At 36.7% G+C, this 21,817-nt stretch overlaps 1 protein-coding gene across 9 annotated transcripts in view; it reads left to right on the forward strand.

Moving 5' to 3' along the window:
• EML4 (EMAP like 4) overlaps positions 1-21,817 on the forward strand; it is a 162,372-nt gene that overhangs the window by 60,525 nt on the left and 80,030 nt on the right. For 2 of the 9 annotated variants that reach the window (XM_058683163.1, XM_058683170.1), the window contains exons 1-2: positions 984-1,327; positions 11,665-11,847. In XM_058683163.1, the coding sequence (XP_058539146.1) occupies positions 1,261-1,327; positions 11,665-11,847 (250 nt within the window). In that variant the 5' untranslated portion in view covers positions 984-1,260. Of the gene's footprint in view, positions 1-980; positions 1,328-11,664; positions 11,848-20,211; positions 20,286-21,817 lie in introns of those variants that run through there. The other 7 variants (XM_058683165.1, XM_058683164.1, XM_058683168.1 and 4 more) reach the window with 6 other exon arrangements.

A 21,817-nucleotide genomic window follows, 5' to 3' on the forward strand; every position in this document is an offset into this window, starting at 1 on the left:
ACCCCTGGTCTGTATTTTCTATTTTAGCCCTTCACATCTTCTTTAACTAGAGTTTTCCTGTATGTCCTTTCATATTAGTACACATCACTCTCTTGTTGATTTTTTTTTCCCCAAACCCTGAAAATATATTGCCCTTCTATCTGGAGCAAAAACCCCATCATCATCCTTCCGCAACATTGTCTCCACCCCTCACCCATTTATTTCCCCCTTCCATCTTCACTACTTCATGGTCACAGTTCAGTGCATTGTAGACTCTTGATTGGGCTCAGGTCATGATCTCCCAGTTTGTGGGATCAAGGTGCTCACAGCTCACAGTCTGCTTGGGATTCTCTCTCCTCTGCCCCTCCTCTGCTCATGCTTGCTTGCTTGCTCGCTCGCTCGCTCTGTCTCAAAATAAATAAGCATTAAAAATTGTTTATTACTCGTGCAGTTGTACTATTTTACAGTGATTTGGGAAATTAAGTGAATTAAGAAAAATGACTTCTCATTGTACATTCATCTCACTTAAGTACAATGCTTATAATGAATCAGCCATGTTAGTTTTAACACTAAAATTTCAAAAATCATTGAAAAGTGATAATTCTTTTAGTTTCTTTAAAGTAACGGTGGATTTTATTTTATTCAAAACGAAAAGGAAAAAAGGAAATGAGATTTGCCACTTTGCACACACATTCTTAATTTTTTTATTTCCTAGTAGAGGAAAATACTTTGGGGGCTTTAACTGTGTTACTTATAGAAACTGTTGAGTATATTTTGTGTTTCAGTTTCAAAAGGCAAAAACTGAGTTTTGTATTTGAAGCAGTTGCACCTTATGCTTAATCAATTAAAAGAAGATCAGAAAAGTCTGAGGACAACCAAATTATTGTTTTCATGTGGTGTATTAATTCATGTGTTTCTGCCTATGCCTGGAGTTTAGCCACTCCCCAAAGCAGCCAAAGTTTTTTGTCTGTATCTTTACCCCCTTTTGGCTGCATGCTCTGTTTGCTCTCTCTCCTTCAGTGTCTTTGTCTCTCTTTATAAATAAGTAGAAAACTTTACTTCAGAGAGCAAAGGGACAGGAGAAGAGCTATCTTAAGAAATTTTTATTTGTGCCAACATAGAAGTGCTTTGTGGTAGGCCATCTGGACCGGGAGGATTTCCTCAGAATGTAAAGTATGTCGTGAGAGTTAGAGAGCTGGGATTTGCTCTGGAACTATCTGGGAAGGCAGCAGGAAACGTAGACAGAACTGGTTTATATTGCTTGTAACGTAGGTGGCAAGAATGGAAGACAGCTTGCCTGGTCTCGCTTCAGTGTGTGTTTCCTCTACACTTACGAACTTCTGCAGTGGTAACGTATCTTTCCTTTCCCGCGAATTCAAAACCTGTCTCACAGACTTTACTCATGACAAAAGAAGTCTGAGGACTGGGAGTGAACCTAGATCCGTTCTTTCCCCCCCGCCCCCCTCCTCTCTTTAAATATATGTGTCAGTAATGGCATAAATATTTGCTTACATACTTTTACAAAGTATTTAAGACTGAACCCACTATGTAAATAAATATAATCCTTTTGTGAGGGCAGAGTGGGCTTTGCTCAACTTGTTCTTTCCCTGCCCCCCACAAAGGATGGCCATTACACTATTCTTGAGGGAAAAAATTAAAACAGCAGCTTTTAATGGAAAATAATTCAAAAATGCCTCTCTAAAATAATAGCAAATCATAAATTATGTAATTAAGCTTGATGTTTGCTTCTATGAAGTCTAACCAGAAAATTTCATCAAAAGCAGAATTATCTGTTTTTCTTTTTTGTTAAATTAAGTAAGAGTTGGGGGGGAGCCATTTTAATTGTGAATTAATCCTGGTGATAGAATAAGTAAAGTCTGTCCCTGGGACCAGCCACCATGCTCAGAGTACTGTAACAGAAATATTTTTCGGGGTGTCTCTCTGTGTGTGTGTGTGTGTGTGTGTGTGTGTTTTGCTTTGTTTGTCTTTTGTTTTTTTACTTAACACAGTTTCTCTTTTATGCTAGTAGATGAATTTTTAGTAAGACTGTATTACAAGGAAAAACACTTAGTTTTAAAAATGGAAAATAAGCAACATTATTTGTGTTATTTCATTGAAGCCAGAAGCCAGTCTTACTTTCATAGAATCATATTGCTAACTGGAGGTAATTGATATTGTCATTTACTAGCAAAATAAAATATCCAAGGTTTTAGCAATTTAAATGCCTTACTTAATTAAAACTTTGAGAGAAAAATGTGACTTTTGAAATAGAATATTATGATAAGTAGGAAACCTTAATTCCTGCATAAATATAAATATATCTTCCTATGAGTAGCTGTGTTTTTAGAATATATTTTCTTTGGTTTATTTCCACAAATAAATTTTAGCCGTTGTAGAACACATAGTGCATTACTTCTTGATATAGTCCTTAAGTATTTCTGTCTTTATGCAATATTTGAAGACAGCCAATTCCACTTTAGAACAAAACAAAAAAATCATTTAAGTTGCTAAATTCCTTCTGATACGAATTTACTAACGTGGCAAATCATTTGTAATTGTGTTTCGTGTTATAAACAAATAATTTTTAAAGACCAGCTCTTCCTTTGAATGTATTGTATTGATTTTTGTGTCTCTTCTTAGCCTGAGAATATTCTTTTTGAGTATCATTTATAGTCATACTTTTTACAGAAATGCTTTCATTGGCCAAAATTGTTTCTTCCAGATCCTCTTCCTAGCCCCATGAAACTTCTCATGAGGGGGTTCTGTTCTTATAAAGCATAAAAATCTATAAATTAACCAAATTTGCATTGAAAATTCTACATCACAGCCTAAATTAACTTTGCTTTTTTTTCTGAGAAAATAATTTAAATTTTATTTACACAGAATTGTGTGTGTGCGTGCATGCACGTGCGCACAGAAAATTCATTTAACAGAGTATAAGGCAGCAAAAATCCTCAGAAATCCCACTTCTCTGAGACCTACCTCTAGTGTCTCTATATCTGTATGTACATGTATACCTGTAGATATACAGTTCTACACAAAATACACAGTAATTGTTGCCTTGCAAATTTTTTGTCTATATATTTTTAATTTCATAGTATGTGGTCACTCTTAATAAACTTGTTGATGATTATAAATATACATCATCCTTTTTAAGAGTATATAGTATACCATAGTGCAACCATTTAATCAGTTGCCTGTTTATAGTCCTTTAAGCTAGTGCCATATTTTTTTCAGCTGTAAACAATGCATGGTATTGTTACTATTTTCTCATGTTTCTTCATCCTTATTAGCTCCTCTAATCTTCCAATTTGCATTGTCTTTCTACCCAGTAAATCCTGCCAGTGCCTTAACATAAGTGTTTTTAACAAGGGGAGATCATAGACCATTTAAAAACATTTTTTAATATTTGTTCTTTGAATGGTATTGTGTACTGAATAATATACTTTTCTGAAATGAACTATTTTTTCCCCCAGAGATTTATAGGTAATAATTAAGGGTCCTACCATTAGCCTCAAACTGTCATAAAAACCATCTTATTTAGTTGTTTTTATGACATAAAACCTCAGAGTTTTTTGGAAGTACAACTCCACTTTTTATCTGTTTTGGAAAAGTTAATGTGCAAAGATGATTCTCCAAAAAATGAAATGAGGAAACCAACTATAATTTACTCATCTCCAAAATTCTTTTTTTTTTTTTTTAATGATACAGATGTTATGTTTTCTGTGGATGCCTCCCTATACTAGCCCTTGCCCTCTGTCATCAGAAGTAACTATTGTTACAAATTTTGTGTATATTATTCTCTTTATAGTTTTATTCTAAATAATACGTTACTTATTTTTGTGTTTTTTGAATTTTTATAAAGTTTATCTGACTTGCTTTTTATGCTTATCAGTATATTCCTTGGACTCATACATGATGTTGCATTACCACTCAGTATTATTCTGTTGAATGTTTGTATCACAGTTTATTTACCCATTTTACAGTTGACGAACATTTAGATTTTTTTCCCGTGTTTCTATTTTGAACTATGCTGTTGTAAACATTCTTGAACATGCCTCTTGGTATATGTGTGCAAGAGCAGAGACTGGGAATACCTAGTAGATAACCTGTTTTGTAAAGTTTTATTGGAACATAGCCATACCCAATCATTTACATGTTTATATATAGCTGTTTTGTATTATAAAGGCAGATCTGAGTAATTGCTACAGGGGCTTTATGGTCTGCAAAGCTAAAATATTTATCTAGCTCTTTAACAGAAAACGCTTGCCAGTCCTGCTGTAGGATAGGGTATATACACCTAGAAGTGAACTTGCTGAGTCATAAGATGTGTGCATCTTCAGTTTTACCAGATGATGCCATGGTTGGGTTCCCCCCCTCCTCCCCACAAAGTCATTGAAACAGTTTATATCTCCTAGCAATAATGTAGGAGAGTTCACATTACTCTGTATCCCTGGGAACACTTGATATTGTCACACTTTGAATGTTTTGCCAGTTTGGTGAGTATAAAATAGTATTTTATATGGTTTTAATTTTCCTTTCCAAAATTTTTATTTATTTTTATTATTTTAAATGCTTATTTTTGAGAGAGAGAGAAAAAACAGTGTGAGTGGGGGAGGGGCAGAGAGACAGACAGACAGAATCTGAAGCAGGCTCCACGCTCTGAGCTGTCAGCACAGAGCCCGATGCAGGGCTTGAACTCACAAACTGTGAGATCATGACCTGAGCTGATGTTGGACACTTAACCAATTGAGCCACCCAGGTGCCCCTGCTTTCCAAAATTATTAATGAGGTGCTTGAGCCTCATTTCATATGTTCATTGGCCATTTGTTCCTTTTTGTGATGGTTAGTCAAGATTTTTACCAATTTTTCTGTTACAGTTTGCAGGAATTCTTTATTCAGGATAGTAATTCATTACTATGTGTTAAAACTATCTTCTCCCAGTTTGTAAATTGCTTTTTCTCTTTATCGTGTCTTTTAGTGTGCATACATTCTGAATTCTAATGTAGATAAGTATCAGTCTTTACTTTTTTTTTTTTTTAATTTTTTTTTTTAACGTTTATTTATTTTTGAGACAGAGAGAGACAAAGCATGAATGGGGGAGGGTCAGAGAGAGGGAGACACAGAATCTGAAACAGGCTCCAGGCTCTGAGCTGTCAGCACAGAGCCCGACGCGGGGCTCGAACTCACGGACCGCGAGATCATGACCTGAGCCGAAGTCGGCCGCTTAACCGACTGAGCCACCCAGGCGCCCCCAGTCTTTACTTTTATGGGTAGTGCTTTCTGTGTCTCATTTAGGAACCTCTCCTTCACTTCCAAAATATGAAGATATTCTCTCTTACTTACTAAAGGTTTTATAATTTTATCTTTATAATTTAATCTTTAATTTACTTGGATTTTATTTTTGTGTGTGGTGGAGATAATAACTTCATTATATACTTAATTTTAATGAATTTGTAAATTTTAATTTAACTTGGGAAGTTTAGTCATTATTTACATATTTTTATCAGCTAGAATCTTTTTCTCTTCCTCTGGGCCTCCAGTGACACTAATATTAGGTCCAAGGCTGCTTTTTTTTCCCTCCCTTTCTGTTTAGATTGTATAAATCATATATATAATGCATGTGTATATAATATATATTCTAATAATAATTTTTTAAATAGAAGAAGTTCTAATTTCAAAGATTATTTTCTTATAAACAAAAAGCTTGGTTATCCAGTATCCCATAATTTAGGAAGTTAGATTGGGAAAGAATGTTGCTATAGACCGCCATAGTTAATCCTAACTGCAAATAGTGAAGCAGAAAAGGTATCCTGAAAGATTAGGAATTTGAAAATGTAATACTTTGAGTGTTTTAATTAGAAATATAATAGCCTCTAGTGCATCATTCTGTCACAGTACTTGTAGCACAAAGTAATTAGTATTCTCAATGAAGATTGAGCCATCTAGAAGTGGCTAAATTAGAATTGTATGTCTTAGTCAAGAAGGCAAGAAAGTATTTTACTTTAGAAAGATTTACACAAAATCATTAGCATTGAAAAGGTACTAGAATATATAGGCATGTCTCATTCTGATGTGTTGCTGGATTGCCAACTTTTGGATATTTAGAATAGAATATGTTTATCTCTGCAAAGGTAATGTATTTCTGAATAACTCAGAAGCCAAATTAACTGATTCATTGTAGTAAAAGCATAATGAACAGCTATCATTGTAGTTTTAACACTATAATATTGAATATTGAAGTCTACTAGTTACATATAAATTTGCTTACACCACTAATAAAAGAGACTTATGCCAACAAATAAGAGTAGACTGATAGATAAGAGGTTTATGGACCTCCGTTCTCTCTCCATTCACCTCCCTCAACCTTACCCCCCAATGAGTTTAACAACCCTTGAGGATTCATTTGTAGTAACTTTTAAGGCTAGAAACTATCTTGAAAAGGAGCAAAGAAATGAGAGCTTATTGTATAAGGAAAAGGAGCTAATGTATACTTATATTAGGAAAAGGAAGTGTAAAAAGCTCCCAGAAAGTAGATATATTCTATTTGCTGAACAGATATGTCTTGTGAAGGAGAGAGAGTGTGGTGCATTAGATCATGAGAGAAAAAAATACGAGCAAAGTTTTCAAAATAGAGAAGAGCGATGGATTTTTTAGAGTCATCTCAGGGAGCAATTCTAACCCCAGTTTGCTGTTTGACCAAGAGGAATTCACTTGAGTACCTAGAGTCTTAGTTTATTTACCTATAAAACGGTAGGAGAGAGGGAGAGGGGGAGAGAGAGAGAGAGAGAGAGAAAGCAAGTGGGGCAGAGAGAGAATCCCAAGCAGGCTCTGCGCTGTCAGCACAGAGCCCCATGTGGGTCTCAAACTGAGATCATGACCTGAGCTGAAATTGAGAGTCGGACGCTTAACCGACTGAGGCACCCAGGCACCCCTATATGTTACTTAATCTTAAGCTAAAATGCATTGCTTCTGGAGCTTGATTTCTTAAAGCAAGTTCGTTCCATGCACAGTGTTCCAATTTTATTAAAAAACATGCTAGAAGGGGCACCTGGGTGGCTCAGTCAGTTAAGCATCCAACTTCAGCTCAGGTCATGATCTCGCGGTCCGTGAGTTAGAGCCCCGCGTCGGGCTCTGGGCTGATGGCTCAGAGCCTGGAGCCTGCTTCCGATTCTGTGTCTCCCTCTCTCTCTGCCCCTCCCCCCTTATGCTCTCTCGCTCGCTCTCTCTCTCTCTCTCTCTCTGTGTCTCTGTCTCTGTCTCTCTCTGTCTCAAAAATAAATAAGTGTTAAAAAAAATTAAAAAAAAACATGCTAGAATATAAGGCAATTAATGCAAATTTTTACTCATTGATTACAAAGGCTAGAAAAGAGGCTGTGTTAAAGACAACAACCCTTCCTGCCTCAAAATAAGTAAACTTAAAAAAAGATTAACATATTATACATTTTTATGGTGAATTTCAGGTAATATAGAAATACTTACACTGAAAAGCGAAAATTACTTTTTACTCCTCTCTTTCCAATCTCATTCTCCTAATCAGAAATAACCCAGTCACCAGTTTGATGTGTATCCCTCTAGACTTTTTTCTATGTGTACAATATATACATATATAAATATGAAGCTTTGTTTTATTTATGTATTTTTAATTTTTTTAATGTTTATTTCTGAGAGAGAGAGAGAGAGACACCAAGTGTGAACGGGGGAGGGTCAGAGAGAGAGGACGACACAGAATCCAAAGCAGGCTCCAGGCTCTGAGCTGTCAGTACAGAGCCTGACACAGGGCTCAAACTCACAAACCACAAGATCATGAACTGAGCGGAAATCAAGAGTTGGATGCCTGGGGCGCCTGGGTGGCACCGTCGGTTAAGCGTCCGACTTCAGCCAGGTCACGATCTCGCGGTCCGTGAGTTCGAGCCCCGCGTCGGGCTCTGGGCTGATGGCTCGGAGCCTGGAGCCTGTTTCCGATTCTGTGTCTCCCTCTCTCTCTGCCCCTCCCCCGTTCATGCTCTGTCTCTCTCTGTCCCAAAAATAAATAAAAAACGTTGAAAAAAAAAAAAAAAAAAGGTTTTAAATAAAAAAAAAAAAAAAAAGAGTTGGATGCTTAACTGACTGAGCCGCCCAGGTGCCCCCAAAATTACCTTTTTGAAACAAAAACATGATTATGTCACTCAGTAGTTATAACTCTTTAGTAGCTTTGTGGGGGAAAAAATACATTTTTTTTTGGTCCTCCTGTGATTATTGTTAAGAATGTAGCATGAAATACACTAAAGGGGCACTTAAATTGTGAGCCAAGAGTCCTGTGTTTGAGTCTCAGGTATCAAGACTGATTTGGTGACCTTGGGCAAGGCTATTTAACTTCTTGAGCTATTTCCTCAAATATCAAATATAGATAGTGTGAGGAGGGGGATAAGGTAATAATATGAAAGGTACAATATAAACGCAGGACATTTTATTAACTATTAACATTGTTAATAGTTAACCTTGTATTTGTTATGCCCTTTGAAAAATTGTCCTTGCGTCTTATCACAGTATCTAGCAGGTCATGGTAGGATTTTTACAAGCTGAACCACCCTTCATTTCACGTTTCACATAATAAAAACCTCAATCGCTAAGAAAAAAAAAGTTTAGGGGCGCCTGGGTGGCGCAGTCGGTTAAGCGTCCGACTTCAGCCAGGTCACGATCTCACGGTCCGTGAGTTCGAGCCCCGCGTCAGGCTCTGGGCTGATGGCTCGGAGCCTGGAGCCTGTTTCTGATTCTGTGTCTCCCTCTCTCTCTGTCCCTCCCCCATTCATGCTCTGTCTCTCTCTGTCCCAAAAATAAATAAACGTTGAAAAAAAAAAAAAATTTAAAAAAAAAAAAAAAAAAAAAAAAGAAAAAAAAAGTTTAGAAAAGTTAAATGACTTGACAAAAATGAAAACTAGTACCATGTCAGTAGTAAAATGCTGTATAACCTTGACCTTATAGTCTGATAGTCTTTCCACCAGGCTCTGCTGCCTTCCTAAAATAATTAAGATTATGTATTTATAAAAATCACATAAATATGTTGTTTGTGATTGCAATTTAATTATATAACTCATCCTTTATAAATTGAGAACAGTGTAGAATGGCACATCCATATTATTTACTGTCTTCATCAGGACCTTTGGCTTACAAGAAATGGCTTGCAAAAAGGGAATTTATTAGTAGATATAATTAGCTAGGAGGAATATTAGAGCAACTCTAAGAATGGAAGGTCCTGGATTTCAGAGACTAGAACTGCATCTCAGGGCAGTTAAGACTCTCTGTCACTAATGGCCTTAGGTCTGTGTCCTTAGTTAGCAAACCAGGAAGAAGGATGGACTACAGCTCCGCCTCTGGGAAACTTGGGAGGATTCCATTTGGCCTAGCCCACATCTCACAACCACTCCTGTAAGTAGTAGTAGATTAAACCATATGAAATTGCCAGTAAATATTTTTTACCAACTTGAAAGGCCATTTTGTATGGTTAACCCATTAATAGTTCAGGGTGGTAGAGGGGAGAATGAGGCATCATTGATTAACAGCCCTAATGGGACTTCAGAAAATGGTAGAGTTCCACAAAAGAGAAGAGGTGCTTTTCTTCCAACCAGAAGAAGGAAAATAGGAAGGCATTCTGGGCAGACAAAAATCATAGTGACATAATAGAACGCACGAAGTGTGTGGGTCAGCTAGAATTCAGCTGGGCCACTGTGGAAATGAAAGAGGCCTCAAATATTAAAATTTCTAAAGTCAGAGACTGAATTGTTCTTACTAGTCCTTTTCTTAAGCATCTCAGTTTGACAGAACTCCTTTTATGTAACAAATGCACCCAAAGCACTCAAATTACAACTATTGTACTTTTCTGTTGTATCCTAACATTTGTTGGATATCAAACATGTTTAGGCACCTTCCTCATAACCTGTTTAAAGATGAAGAAATTGAGGTTCAGAGAATTTGCCTAAGATTATACAACTAATCATTATTAAAGTCTAAATTGAAGATAAATTTTCATTCTATACTGGTACTTCTCAAAGATTGTGCATGAAATACCTCTAAAAGCAGAAGAGAGTATGGGGTGCCTGGGTGGTTTAGTCCGTTAAGCATCTGACTTCGGCTCAAGTTATGATCTCACCGTTCATGGGTTCGAGCCCCATGTCGGCCTCTCTGCTGACAGCTCAGAGCCTGGAGCCTGCATCTGATTCTGTGTCTCCCTCTCTCTTTGTCCCTCCCCTTCTTCCTTCTTGCGCTCTCTCTCTCTCTCTCTCTCTCTCTTTCACAAAAATAACGTTTAAAAAAAAAAAAAAAAGAGAGTACATATGTATACCTGAGAGGTCTGTTGGCATATGTGATCTTAAACATAAATATTGTTTACGGCTCCATAACAAAGTGGTGATAGCCTTGCTTTTTAAGTGCTGAATTGTTTTAACTCAAACTTTGAGTTAAATTGTCTTTTTAAGAAGGTGGATAACACATTCTCTCAGTAGGAGAAAAATGGCACACTACGCCTTTATTGTGTGAATAACTGACCCAGTTGATAAAACTCTGGTCCAAACCATACTTCTTGTAAGAATCTGAATTTTCGTGCTTATAGTGCATTAGCCAACAGCTATTGATCTTTCTATACGTTTGGGTTCTGACTGACCCAACTGTTAACAGTGTGCTCTAAAGTTACATAGCTTTGGAAGTAGTTTGTAATTGCTATGTTATAGTTAAACTTAATTAGGCTTTTTGTTGTTGTTGTTACATACCTAACAAGTAAGTATTAGCTGTGTGCTTTATAGAAACCACACTTCCTTTTTCAAGAGTTGGGACATCGGGTAAGAAAAAACAAGAATATATAGCAATATCTTGTGGCATTTGGGGAGTATAGTAAAGACAGAAATAAAGAGTGCTTTCTGATCATTGATGCTGAAGGTGAGTGGTTCGCAGTCTTATACATAAAGCAAAACTGTGAAGTGATTTGTACTCCTTTTTTATTTTCATAGAGAAGTAGGATAATGATGTGATAATTTAAAGGATACTTTGGATAGTTGACTATCTTGCAAGTTTCCAGAAGTCTCCAAAGTGATCTATTTAGAGAAAATTTTGATGAAAAAACTAGTTAAGGTTATAGTATAATAATGGGGAAAATTTGATCATGGGGAAAATTTTCCTAATTGTAGTTTTATGTCAGATATATTAACTTTTACTATTTTTAATTCATTCAAATAGCCATGGAAAATATTTACAGAAGTTAATCTGTGTAAAAATGATGGGTTTGTTTTTTCCCCCCATTTGTCATCTTTTAAAAGACTTACCTGAATAGATCTTCTTTATGTTCCTTTTTTTATTTGTTTGTTGTTTTTTAAGAGCATGAGAGTGAGTGTGAGCAGAGGTGGGAGGGTGGGGAGAGACGGGGAAAGGGAGAATCTTTTTTGTTTTTTTGTTTTTTTAAATGTTTGTTTGTTTATTTTGAGAGAGAGAATCCCAAGCAGGCTCCGTGCTGTCAGCACAGAGCCCAATTCAGGGCTTGTACCCATGACTGTGAGATCATGACCTAAGCCCAAATCAAGAGTCAGAAGCTCAACCGTCTGAGCCACCCAGGCACCCCTGAATAGATCTCTTTATTTGTTGTTAGATTCTTTCTTGAACAGTTTACTTAAAACAAAAAACAAAAAACAAAAAAAAACCATCTTCTTCATTTTATAGATGATAGTATTTCTGCTGCAAGTACTTCCGACGTTCAAGATCGCCTCTCAGCTCTTGAGTTACGAGTTCAACAACAAGAAGATGAAATCACTGTGCTAAAGGCAGCTTTGGCTGATGTTTTGAGGCGTCTTGCAATCTCCGAAGATCATGTAGCCTCAGTGAAAAAATCAGTTCCAAGTAAAGGTAATTGTTTATTAAAGTAGGAAAAGTCTTGCTTTTTGCAGCTTACTTTGCAATAATGTGTAAAACTTGTGTATTTTATCAGTGACATTAAACCAAGAATATAAAACTATAGTTTGTCTTTTGGATTAGCTGTAACTATAGTTTGTTACATTGCCTTTTTTTTTTTATTCCCAAAAAATTCTGAAAGTTTACTATTTATTATTTTAAGTAGGAATATTTTTGTAATGCCACTGATTGTACATACAGCTTTTATGTCATAGTATTTGTGTGAATTTAGTATTTTCCAACTAGATAACAAATTTACTGAGGGCAGGAATTGAATCTTCTTTTTGTGTCTCCCATAGTAATTAATTAGCATTGTATCTTGAACATAGTAGATAGGCACCCATATACTTTTTGAGTCAGTCCTCTTACCATTACAGAAATGATAAAAGTCATAGTTCAAACAACCTTATTCTAAGCCTTCTGTGGTCATTAGTGAGAAAAGTTCTGAAGAATTTAAGCTCTGAAACTTATTACCAACCCCAGTACCGTGTTAATTTTAACTTCTAGATATTAAGGGTTTTCACAGGTTGAGAGAAACAGTCATTAGAATGCTATTATTCTGAGTTTGGAGCAGATCTTGTGTGGCCTTTCCCTTCCTCCAACCACCCAGAAAGAATTTTAAATTCTTTTATGTTAAGCAACTGAATCTATTATTTCATATATCTTACGATTTTTTGATAGAGTAGATGGACATAGGCATAACTATCCCCCATTTTGGCAATGGGCAAAGTGAGGATATTTATGAATTCAGTTTCTGAATGTTGAGTTTGAAGTTATATGGTGTGGAGGTAGACACATAGATAGCTGAATTATAGGTCTAGTGTTCATGTTAATCTTGGCTAGCAGGAAGAATTTGGGAATATTCAGCTTATGGATAATAGTTGGAGCCATAGAAAGAGGATGTAAAATGAGAACGAGGCTCAGGATAGTTCTCTTGGGAGCTCTAGTATTTCAGCAAAGAAAAAGTGATTCATGTTGCCAGATGCTACAAAGAGATTGAATAAAACAAAGACTGAGAGGTGACCCTTGGATTTGGCATTTATGAGGTTACTAGAAACCTCCACAAGCAATTGTAGTGGAGTGATAGGATTGCAAATCAAATTACAGTTGATGAGAATTGCGGAATTGGGAGTAGCAACTATAGTCACTCTTCAAAAAATAGGCCTGAGGGAAGAAAGATGGTAGTAACTAGAGGAAGATGTTAAATTGAAGGTCAGCTTTAATTTAATTTTTATTGTTTAAGATGTTATAGACTTGAGGATAAAGATAAGTTGAGGACAAAAGACAGCATGGAGGAAGATATTAATGCCAACATGAATAGGGGGTGGGAATTGATGAGGCAGGTTTCCTGAGAGTTTGGACAAGAACTGTAGCACAGGTAAGAAACTATTGGTCTTAGAAGACTCCTTCTTCTGGGATAGACTGAAAAGAGCTAAAGCTATGTGGGGGTCACTAAATATTCACAGTTGTCAGGGCTGGAACTTCGATTCCTTACCACTTTTCCTCAGGAGACAGTGATGCTCTCTAAGAAGGTAAGACAGTTCCTACCGGTGAAAAAAGGGGTAATTGGAATGACTAGAGAATAGGAGACCATAGACATACAAAGGAAGTGCTGAGTCACCTTGAAAACACTGAAGTGGTGCATTCTGATTGTGTGGTTCCCATTCTTTTTTTTTTTTAAGTTATTTTTAATTTTTATTATTGAAGTGTATAGTTAACATACAGTGTTACATTAGTTTCAAGTGTACAGTATCATGATTCAACAATTCTGTTTAGTCAGTGCTCTCCATGATAGTTCCCATACATTATCATACCTTACATTATTACAGTATTAATGACTATATTCCCTTCCCTATGCTGTATTTTTAATAAATGAATGGGTAAAGAAGATGTGATATATATATATGTATATGTGTGTGTGTGTGTGTGTGTGTGTGTGTATACACACACAATGTGATTCCCATTCTTATACTTCCCACCTTCAAATACTCTAGGCCTAGGTAGTTAATAGTGGAGACTTAGACAGGTGGCTGGGTTGATCTGCTCCATTAGTGGTTAGTAAGATAAATGTGTCAGTGACAAGGGATAAGGGACTGGAAAGTTTGGCAAAAGATTTCATAGAAACCACTTTAGCTAATAATGTTATATTGCAGTCCTTAAATTTTTTTGAGAACCAGCTTTGAGGACTGCCAAAATCAAGCCAGGAAGAACTTTATTTGGTTATAAATTGATTTTAATAAGAGGATTCTGGAGTTGTTAGAGTAGAATGAGGAGCCAGATCAGTTAGTGTGTGTGGGCTTTAAAGGGAAGGTGAACTTGGTGTAGAGAAAGAACACACCATTTATAATTGACATGTAACCTCAGCTTCTGACTGTATAAATATTTTAAATTCTGAAAGAGAAAATGGTACAGTGTTTGGTTATTATCCACAATATTTTTGAAAGCTTATTTCAGGGGCGCCTGGGTGGCTCAGTCGGTTTAACGTCTAACTTCTGCTCAGGTCATGATCTCATGGTTCATGAGTTTGAGCCCCAGGTGCTCTGTGCTGACAGCTCACAGCCTGGAGCCTGCTTCAGATTCTGTGTCTCCCTCGCTCTGCCCCTCTCCAGCTCACTCGCTCTCTCTTTCAAAGATAAATAAACGTTAAAAAGATTTTTTTAAAAAAGAAAGCTTATTTTAAATAGGTCATACTAGTTAAAAAACATTGAGAATTTTTTTGTTATGCTAAAACAACAGTACGTTATAATTTTGTGTTGAGAAAAATTTAAACACTTTTTTCTGATTTTTTTATTTCCCAAGATATTTGAGTAAAAAATATTTATAAAGAAATTTAAAAATTTTTTTTTAATTTTTTTAATTTATTTTTGAGACAGAGAGAGACAGAGCATGAGCAGGGGAGGGGCAGAGAGAGGGGGAGACACAGAATCTGAAGTGGGCTCCAGGCTCTGAGCTGTCAGCCCAGAGCCCGACGCGGGCTCAGACTCACGGAGTGTGAGATCATGACCTGAGCTGAAGTTGGACGCTCAACCAACTGAGCCACCCAGGCACCCATTTATAGAGAAATTTAAAGACTGCTTTTTAAAAATTTGATAGATAATGGTAAATTTTGTATGATGCATCAGTTACTTCATACTTACCTGTTCCAATGTCATAAAATACAAATAAAATTAAATAGCTGTAGTTCCTATTCTCCAGGGACATACTTTCTGTAAGTTACTCTTTCTAGTCTTTGTTTAGTTGTCCTTACTCATAATTCCTTTTGTCTCTGAAGTGAATTTAGGATCAGATTTATTTAAGGCTCTTTAGTGACGACTTAACCTAGTTCTGGAGTTACAGAGCCATCTGCAGCTGCTACATTGGAACTTTTTTTCCCCCACATACTATCAACTCCTAATCCTTATTAATGACCTTATTAATTAGATAGGGAGCTCCTTTCCACTAATTGTACTTTATAAGCTTACTATGACTGCTCTTCTTACAATGTGCCAACATGGTTATATTCTGAAATGGGGTCCACTAGTGATTATTCTTTTTTTCTTTTTTTTGACTTTTTAAAAAATTTTTATGTTTATTTTTGAGAGAGAGATACAGAGTGTGAATGGGTGAGGGGCAGAGAGAGAGGGAGACACAGAATCCAAAGTAGGCTCCAGGCTCTGAGCTGTCAGCACAAAGCCCAACGCAAGGCTCGAACCACGAGCCATGAGATCATGACCTGAACCGAAGTCAGCACTCAACCACCTGAGCCACCCACGTAGCCTACTAGTGATTATTCTTTAAGTTACTTAGTTAGATGCAGGCTTTGAAATGCTGTCTATAAAAGAGATTAAAGGGGGAGTTGATTATATAACAATTTGGGGAGATATTATTTTAGAGATATCTAAAGATATCTAGAGATGCATAATTCATTGTTAAGAATTACTCTGGTTCCTTTTAGTGGAAAAATTTGCTTGACTAATTTTTGTTTGCCAATATTGATACTTAGAGAAATATGTATTTAAAGGTTTTAAATTTATTATTGGAAATTCTAAACAGCTGTATCGTGGAGTTTATAATATACAATAGGAATTATTGGGAAAATATTAGGTGATTCTTCACTATTGACGTTTGTATATAGCCTAATAAAGATCAACTGTCAGTTTTGATATTAAACAGGATTTATATTATGAATATTTGTAATGATCATTTTAAGCAAAGTATTTTATAATAAATGACGTTTTTCATAAAATGCTCTTTTTAAAAAATAAATTTATTTTGTGGGAATTTTGTATATATTTTTAATTTCTTTTTAATGTTTGTTTATTTTTGAGAGAGAGAGAGACAGAGCCCGAGAAGGGGAGGGACAGAGAGAGGGAAACACAGAATACAAAGCAGGTTCTAGGCTCTGAGATGTCATCGTGGACCTGATGTGGGGCTCGAACTCAACGAACCATGAGATATGACCTGAGCTGAAGTCCGACACTTAACCCACTGAACCACCCAGGGGCCCCTTGTATATTTTTTCTTTATTGAAAAAGTAATTTCTGATACTGTGGAAAATTTTATCTTCTATGTGAATTTTTTTTTTAGTCCTCTGTGAAATTAGAATTTATTGTATTCACTTTCACATAAATTACTGATAGGAGAATACTATCATTTGCTTAGATAGCTACACTTTTTTAGAGGATTTTTCTTTAGAAGTAAGGCTAACCCCCTGTTGGATAAATAAGTGTGAAAGCTCTTTATGAAACTGTGGTTAAAAGTATAAGCTAACTTCCTTATTGATAAATTCAACTAATTTTGCTAGATGGTGGTGATATGGGGGGGGGGGGGGACATAGCTTTAGGTGTGACTAAAACTAAATGTTGTGTATGCTGCTGGTTTAATGACATTCTACTGTGTCACTTTGTAGTAATATTACCATTCAGTAGATGTCTAAGTCAGAAGCACACCTAACTAGTCATTTCAGTATTTTTAGTACTCTTCTGTTAGTTTATTCCTTCTCATGTGCCAGCGGTATTAAAAGCTAAGCCCCATTTTTTTCTCCAGTATATTATGCTCGACACTTAACTAAGGTAGAAATTTTCCCAGGAGTCTTTTTTTCTTTTAATTTTTTTTTTAACGTTTACTTATTATTGAGAGACAGAGACAGAACATGAGCATGGGAGGGGCCAGGAGATGGGGAGACACAGAATATGAAGCAGGCGCCAGGCTCTAAGCTGTGAGCACAGAGCCTGATGCGGGGCTCAAACTCACAAACCAAGAGATCATGACCTGAGCCAAAGTCTGACGCTTAACTGACTGAGCCACCCAGGCGTCCCCTCCACCTCCCAGTAGTTTTTAAGGTAGCCAGTCATTTAAGTTTCTCATATACCTTCTCTTCTGTTGGAGAATTTTTTCCTTTTGACGGCATATGTTCATAATATATGTAGCAGTTGTAACGGAGTTCCTGCCAAAAGGAAAAAAAAAATTACCTGTATTTTGGAACAAACGGGAAGGCCCAGGGAACACTTTGGCAAGATTAGCTGCCAGGAAGACAAATTATGTCACAGCTGGTGCCTGGGAAACCCATTAAGACCTCTCAGGGTGACCAAATGAATGTAATTTGAGAATACAGTCCAGTGGCATTATATGAAGACAAGCTGTTAGTATACAATGGTATATAAGCAAAGGAGTCAAATTTATCTGAAGATGAGAATCAGTCATTTTACACCAGGAAACTGCTGGTAAACCAAAAGTATCAAGCATTGCAGATGACATTTGAGAAATGAGAGAGCCCAGAGGCAAAATTGAAATGTAACGAGTATCTGTTTTCTTAAAAAAAACAATCCTAATTGTGTAGAAACTGGGATAACGTACAGGCACAGGTCTGTATCATTGCCTCTTACTCCAGATAACATTTGGGAAAAGACAGAAATTGTCATAAGTTTGCTGTAAATGATGTTGATAAGTAAATTATACTAATCTGGTTGGAAAGTAAATTTCCTTGGTGGGCCCTTGGGCCAAAGTGACTGGTGATTGTGGTAGGAGATGGAAGTGTTTTATTATTTGACAACAGATCAAAGACTTCTAAGATGCACTTTGCATATAGAAGTATATGAGTGGATATTGCCTCAGACCAGGCAACAATTACCGTTTCCCGAAATCTAGAGTTCCATTTCTATATGAAAGTCAAATCTATCTTTGGTCATTTCAACTCAAAATATACTTTCAAAAAACTAGTGGCCATTAGGAGTTGAAAGGACTGAAGTACACCTTCCTGTGAGACAAAAGGAAAGGAGCTTGAAAATATAAAGAGAGTGAAAGAGGTCTGCAGTTGGAGCTGTGGGGCATATGATAGAGAATCTGAAATAAAAAATTTTGAGTGTCAGCTAGAGTTCTTCCTCCATGGGCCATCTTTATCCTTCTTCTGATCAAAAATTTTCCCATCTTTTTTTTTTTTTTTAATGTTTATTTATTTTGAGAGAGAATCCAAAACAGGCTCTGCACTGTCAGCGCAGAGCCCAACAAAGGGCTCAGTTCCACGTACCGAGAAATCATGACTTGAGTTGAAATCAATAGTCGGACACAACCAACTGAGCCATCCAGGTGCCCGCCATATTTTTCCATCTTTTAAGGTTCAAACTATTTCCTGACAATATTACCATTTCTTTGTCTCTTCTTGGAATCATTTAAAAAGTTTTAAAAGTCTGTTTTGGTATGCATATTTGATGTTCCTGCTAGATTATAATCTATTTGAAGGCAGGGACAGTTTGTTACTAACAGCTAGCTTTGGGATGACTCTGTAAGTACTTGTTAAATTGACTGTGGAGAGTAGAAAGTTTTAGAAGCAGGAAGTTGTGGTTAAAAAAAAAAAACTGGTTTAGAGAGGGGGATTGGGATAGATCCAAGATTAAGAGAATATTAGGGATTAGGGTAGCCAGGATTTTAGATTTTGTGATTTTGAATATGGAACAGTTTCTAGTGATTACTGTGTGAGTCTAGAGTATAGTATAGTCATTAGTATTTAGGAACTGTCAGGCTAAGTTATCAGAAAGGTCCTGTGCTTGGGTCTGTCATCAAGGAATATAAAACATATGGTTAGTATTCTTATGTCATCATAAAGTATAAAAATTATTGTTGGCCTTCAGCTGGCATTAATGATGGTTTCTACTCTAATTAAAACTAAATACCTTCCTGGTTTATAGACTTTTAGCCTAAATTTCTATTTCAGCCAGGTTCCTGCTCAGAAATAGAACTACTTATACTTTTGTAAAAAAGGAGAGGTTCTTGCTGCTTCCAGTCCTGTAGGCTAATCTTTGACATCACGGCTCAGACTTTATAATGTCTAAGCCATAGAGGAGAGGGATGTGTGTGTGTGCATACACATATATACATATATGCACACACACACAGCACTAATGGTGCATTCCAGTCATGGATCTGTGTAACTTCAATAATCATTTTTATGTTCCATTTTTCCAGTTAAGTTCCTAATATTCTGAATTTCAAAGAATACACTTTAGACTTCTCAACTGAAAAACAAGCATTCACCCACAGTTCCTTTTTGTTTCCTGCCTCTGCTTTACTTAATGCATTGTCTCTACCTTGGGAGATGATTCACTCTTTCATCCAAATGCTAAGGATTCCCAGTACCAAGAGCTATTTCAAATTAAACTGTAGGATTAAAGGCGACCGTGAAAACCTTCTTTTGGCCTTTTCTTGCTATTTATTTATTTATATTATTTTTAATGTTTATTTGTTTTTGTGAGAGAAAACACTAGCAGTGGAAGGGCAGAGAGAGGGGAACAGAGGATCTGAAGCAGGCTCTGTACCGATAGCAGAGAACCCGATGTGGGGCTTGAACCCACAAACTGTGAGATCATGACCTAAGCTAAGGTTGGATGCTTAACCTACTGAGACACCCAGGCGCCCCTCTTGCTGTTTACATTAGTATCTGGGGTCCTTGATGATTTAGTACTATTGTCTGCTTAGAATTTCCTTTCCCCCTACTCCCTCTGGTAAGTTTCTGTGTGTTATCCTGGCACTGCTTAAAATGTCACTCTGCGTTTGGCAGAATTATTTCTTTCTCCTTACTTAACTACTCCTTCTGCCTGGACTCAAATGTTGATTTCACTGCTTACCACAATAGAACCTTGAGCATGTTAATAATCTCTCCAATTTCTTCTTCAGTAAAATTGGGATGATAATAATAAATCCCTTTCAGGATTATGGGTAAGGTTAAAGGATATACCACTTATAAAGTACCTAGGACAATGCCTAGCACCTGGCAAGCACTTGATAATTAATATTACTCCACACCATTTACTGTATTGACAGTGTCTGTTTCCTTCATCTTTTCAGTGAACGAGGCACTGTTTTAGGTGGTGGAGATTAAAGAAATAAAAAACACGGACTTTGCCCCCAAAGGACCTCAGGTAAACTGAGAAGACAGATAGGTCAGTATTACAAAATCATAGGTGATTCGTATTAAAAAGGTAAATTCAGGGTGCTGTGGGAGCACCTAGGATAAATACTTAATTAACTCAAACCGGAGTTGAAGGTTCCTTGCAGGAGGTGACATCAGCACTCATCTACCTTCATGATTTTAATAGCCACTTATTAGTACCAGTTCCCAAATTGTTCCCAGATCTAGGCTTCAGCACTTCAGAATTGTCTATCTTACTAGATTGTTCTGTTTGTGTGTCCTTCAGAATTCGTAACTGTACAATGTCCCCAAATTGAACTCCTTATTCTTTAAGTCTTCTAAACATTTCTTAAAACTGACTCCTCCCCTGCATTCATGCTACCAGGCTTTTATTTCATATCTCCATCATCTGTGCTTGGACCACTGCCCTAAAATCTGCTCTTCACGTAGCCACTAGAGGGTTTTCTCTAAAATGTAAATTGAACTAACTCCTTTTTTCCAGCTCAAACCCTTTTAGTGATCTCTATCCTCTGTAGATAGAGTCTCCATAATCTAACTGCTGTTTACCTCTCCCATCTGGACTCTGCTGTCTCTTGTTTCACATTCTCACCACACAAAGAGCTTTTTGTCTGCCTCCTCTCTTCCATGCACTCACACACACCCCACTTTGCTATTATAGTCTGTTTCTTTGCACATACTAGAGTAAGCTCCAAGTATCTTATCACCTATCTTTTACTTGGCTTAACACTTTGTTCTATATTTCTTCTAGGAAATCTTTTTTGAGTTCTGTGCTCCTAATCATCTTTATAGAGTTATGTGTCTTTCCTTTGTACTTGTTCATACTCTGTTCATATTACTGTTACTGTACTTACCACATATTTTCATTGCCAGTGTGATTCTCTTGCAAGATGTTGAACTCCGTGATGCCAGTAACTGCCTTTTACTCTTTTGTAAAACAAGGCTTTTAAGTCTTTTGTAAACCCATGGGTAGATGGATGATGAATATGTGTTAATTTAGGCAAGCAGGGATGACTAGCATATGCCAGAAAGGACAATCCAGGCGCAGAAGCACAAAGGAGTAAAAGTACTTAGTTAAGGAATTCAGAGGAAACTGAAGCATGAGGTGTGAGGTTGGGAGTGTTAAGAAATGAACCTAGACTGTTAGATAGGGCCCTTGGAGAAAGGTTTTCTTATGCCTTTCTGAGGAATTTAGTTCTTATCCAGAGGGCACTGGAGAACCATTTAGGGATTTTAAAGTGAGGAGCGACAGGTTGATTTACAGAAATTCATTAACTCTGAAATCCCTATATTTCTTGCATTTTAACATCTCTGAAATTACAGCACCTGTTTCTTACAATTGATTGTGCCTACAGTTCTCACAAGCAGCACATCCTTATAGGGCATTCAAGATGATGGTGCATGTTACTATTGATGGCATATCAAATTCAAAGACATACAGCATGTTTCAGAAAGAGGATTCTGATGCAGTGTTGACAATGCCTTAAGAGAAGGGTAATATAGCAAGTAGGGAGAATAGAGCTA

This window comes from Neofelis nebulosa, chromosome 9 (assembly GCF_028018385.1).
Source record: "Neofelis nebulosa isolate mNeoNeb1 chromosome 9, mNeoNeb1.pri, whole genome shotgun sequence".
In the NCBI taxonomy this organism is placed as follows: domain Eukaryota; kingdom Metazoa; phylum Chordata; class Mammalia; order Carnivora; family Felidae; genus Neofelis; species Neofelis nebulosa.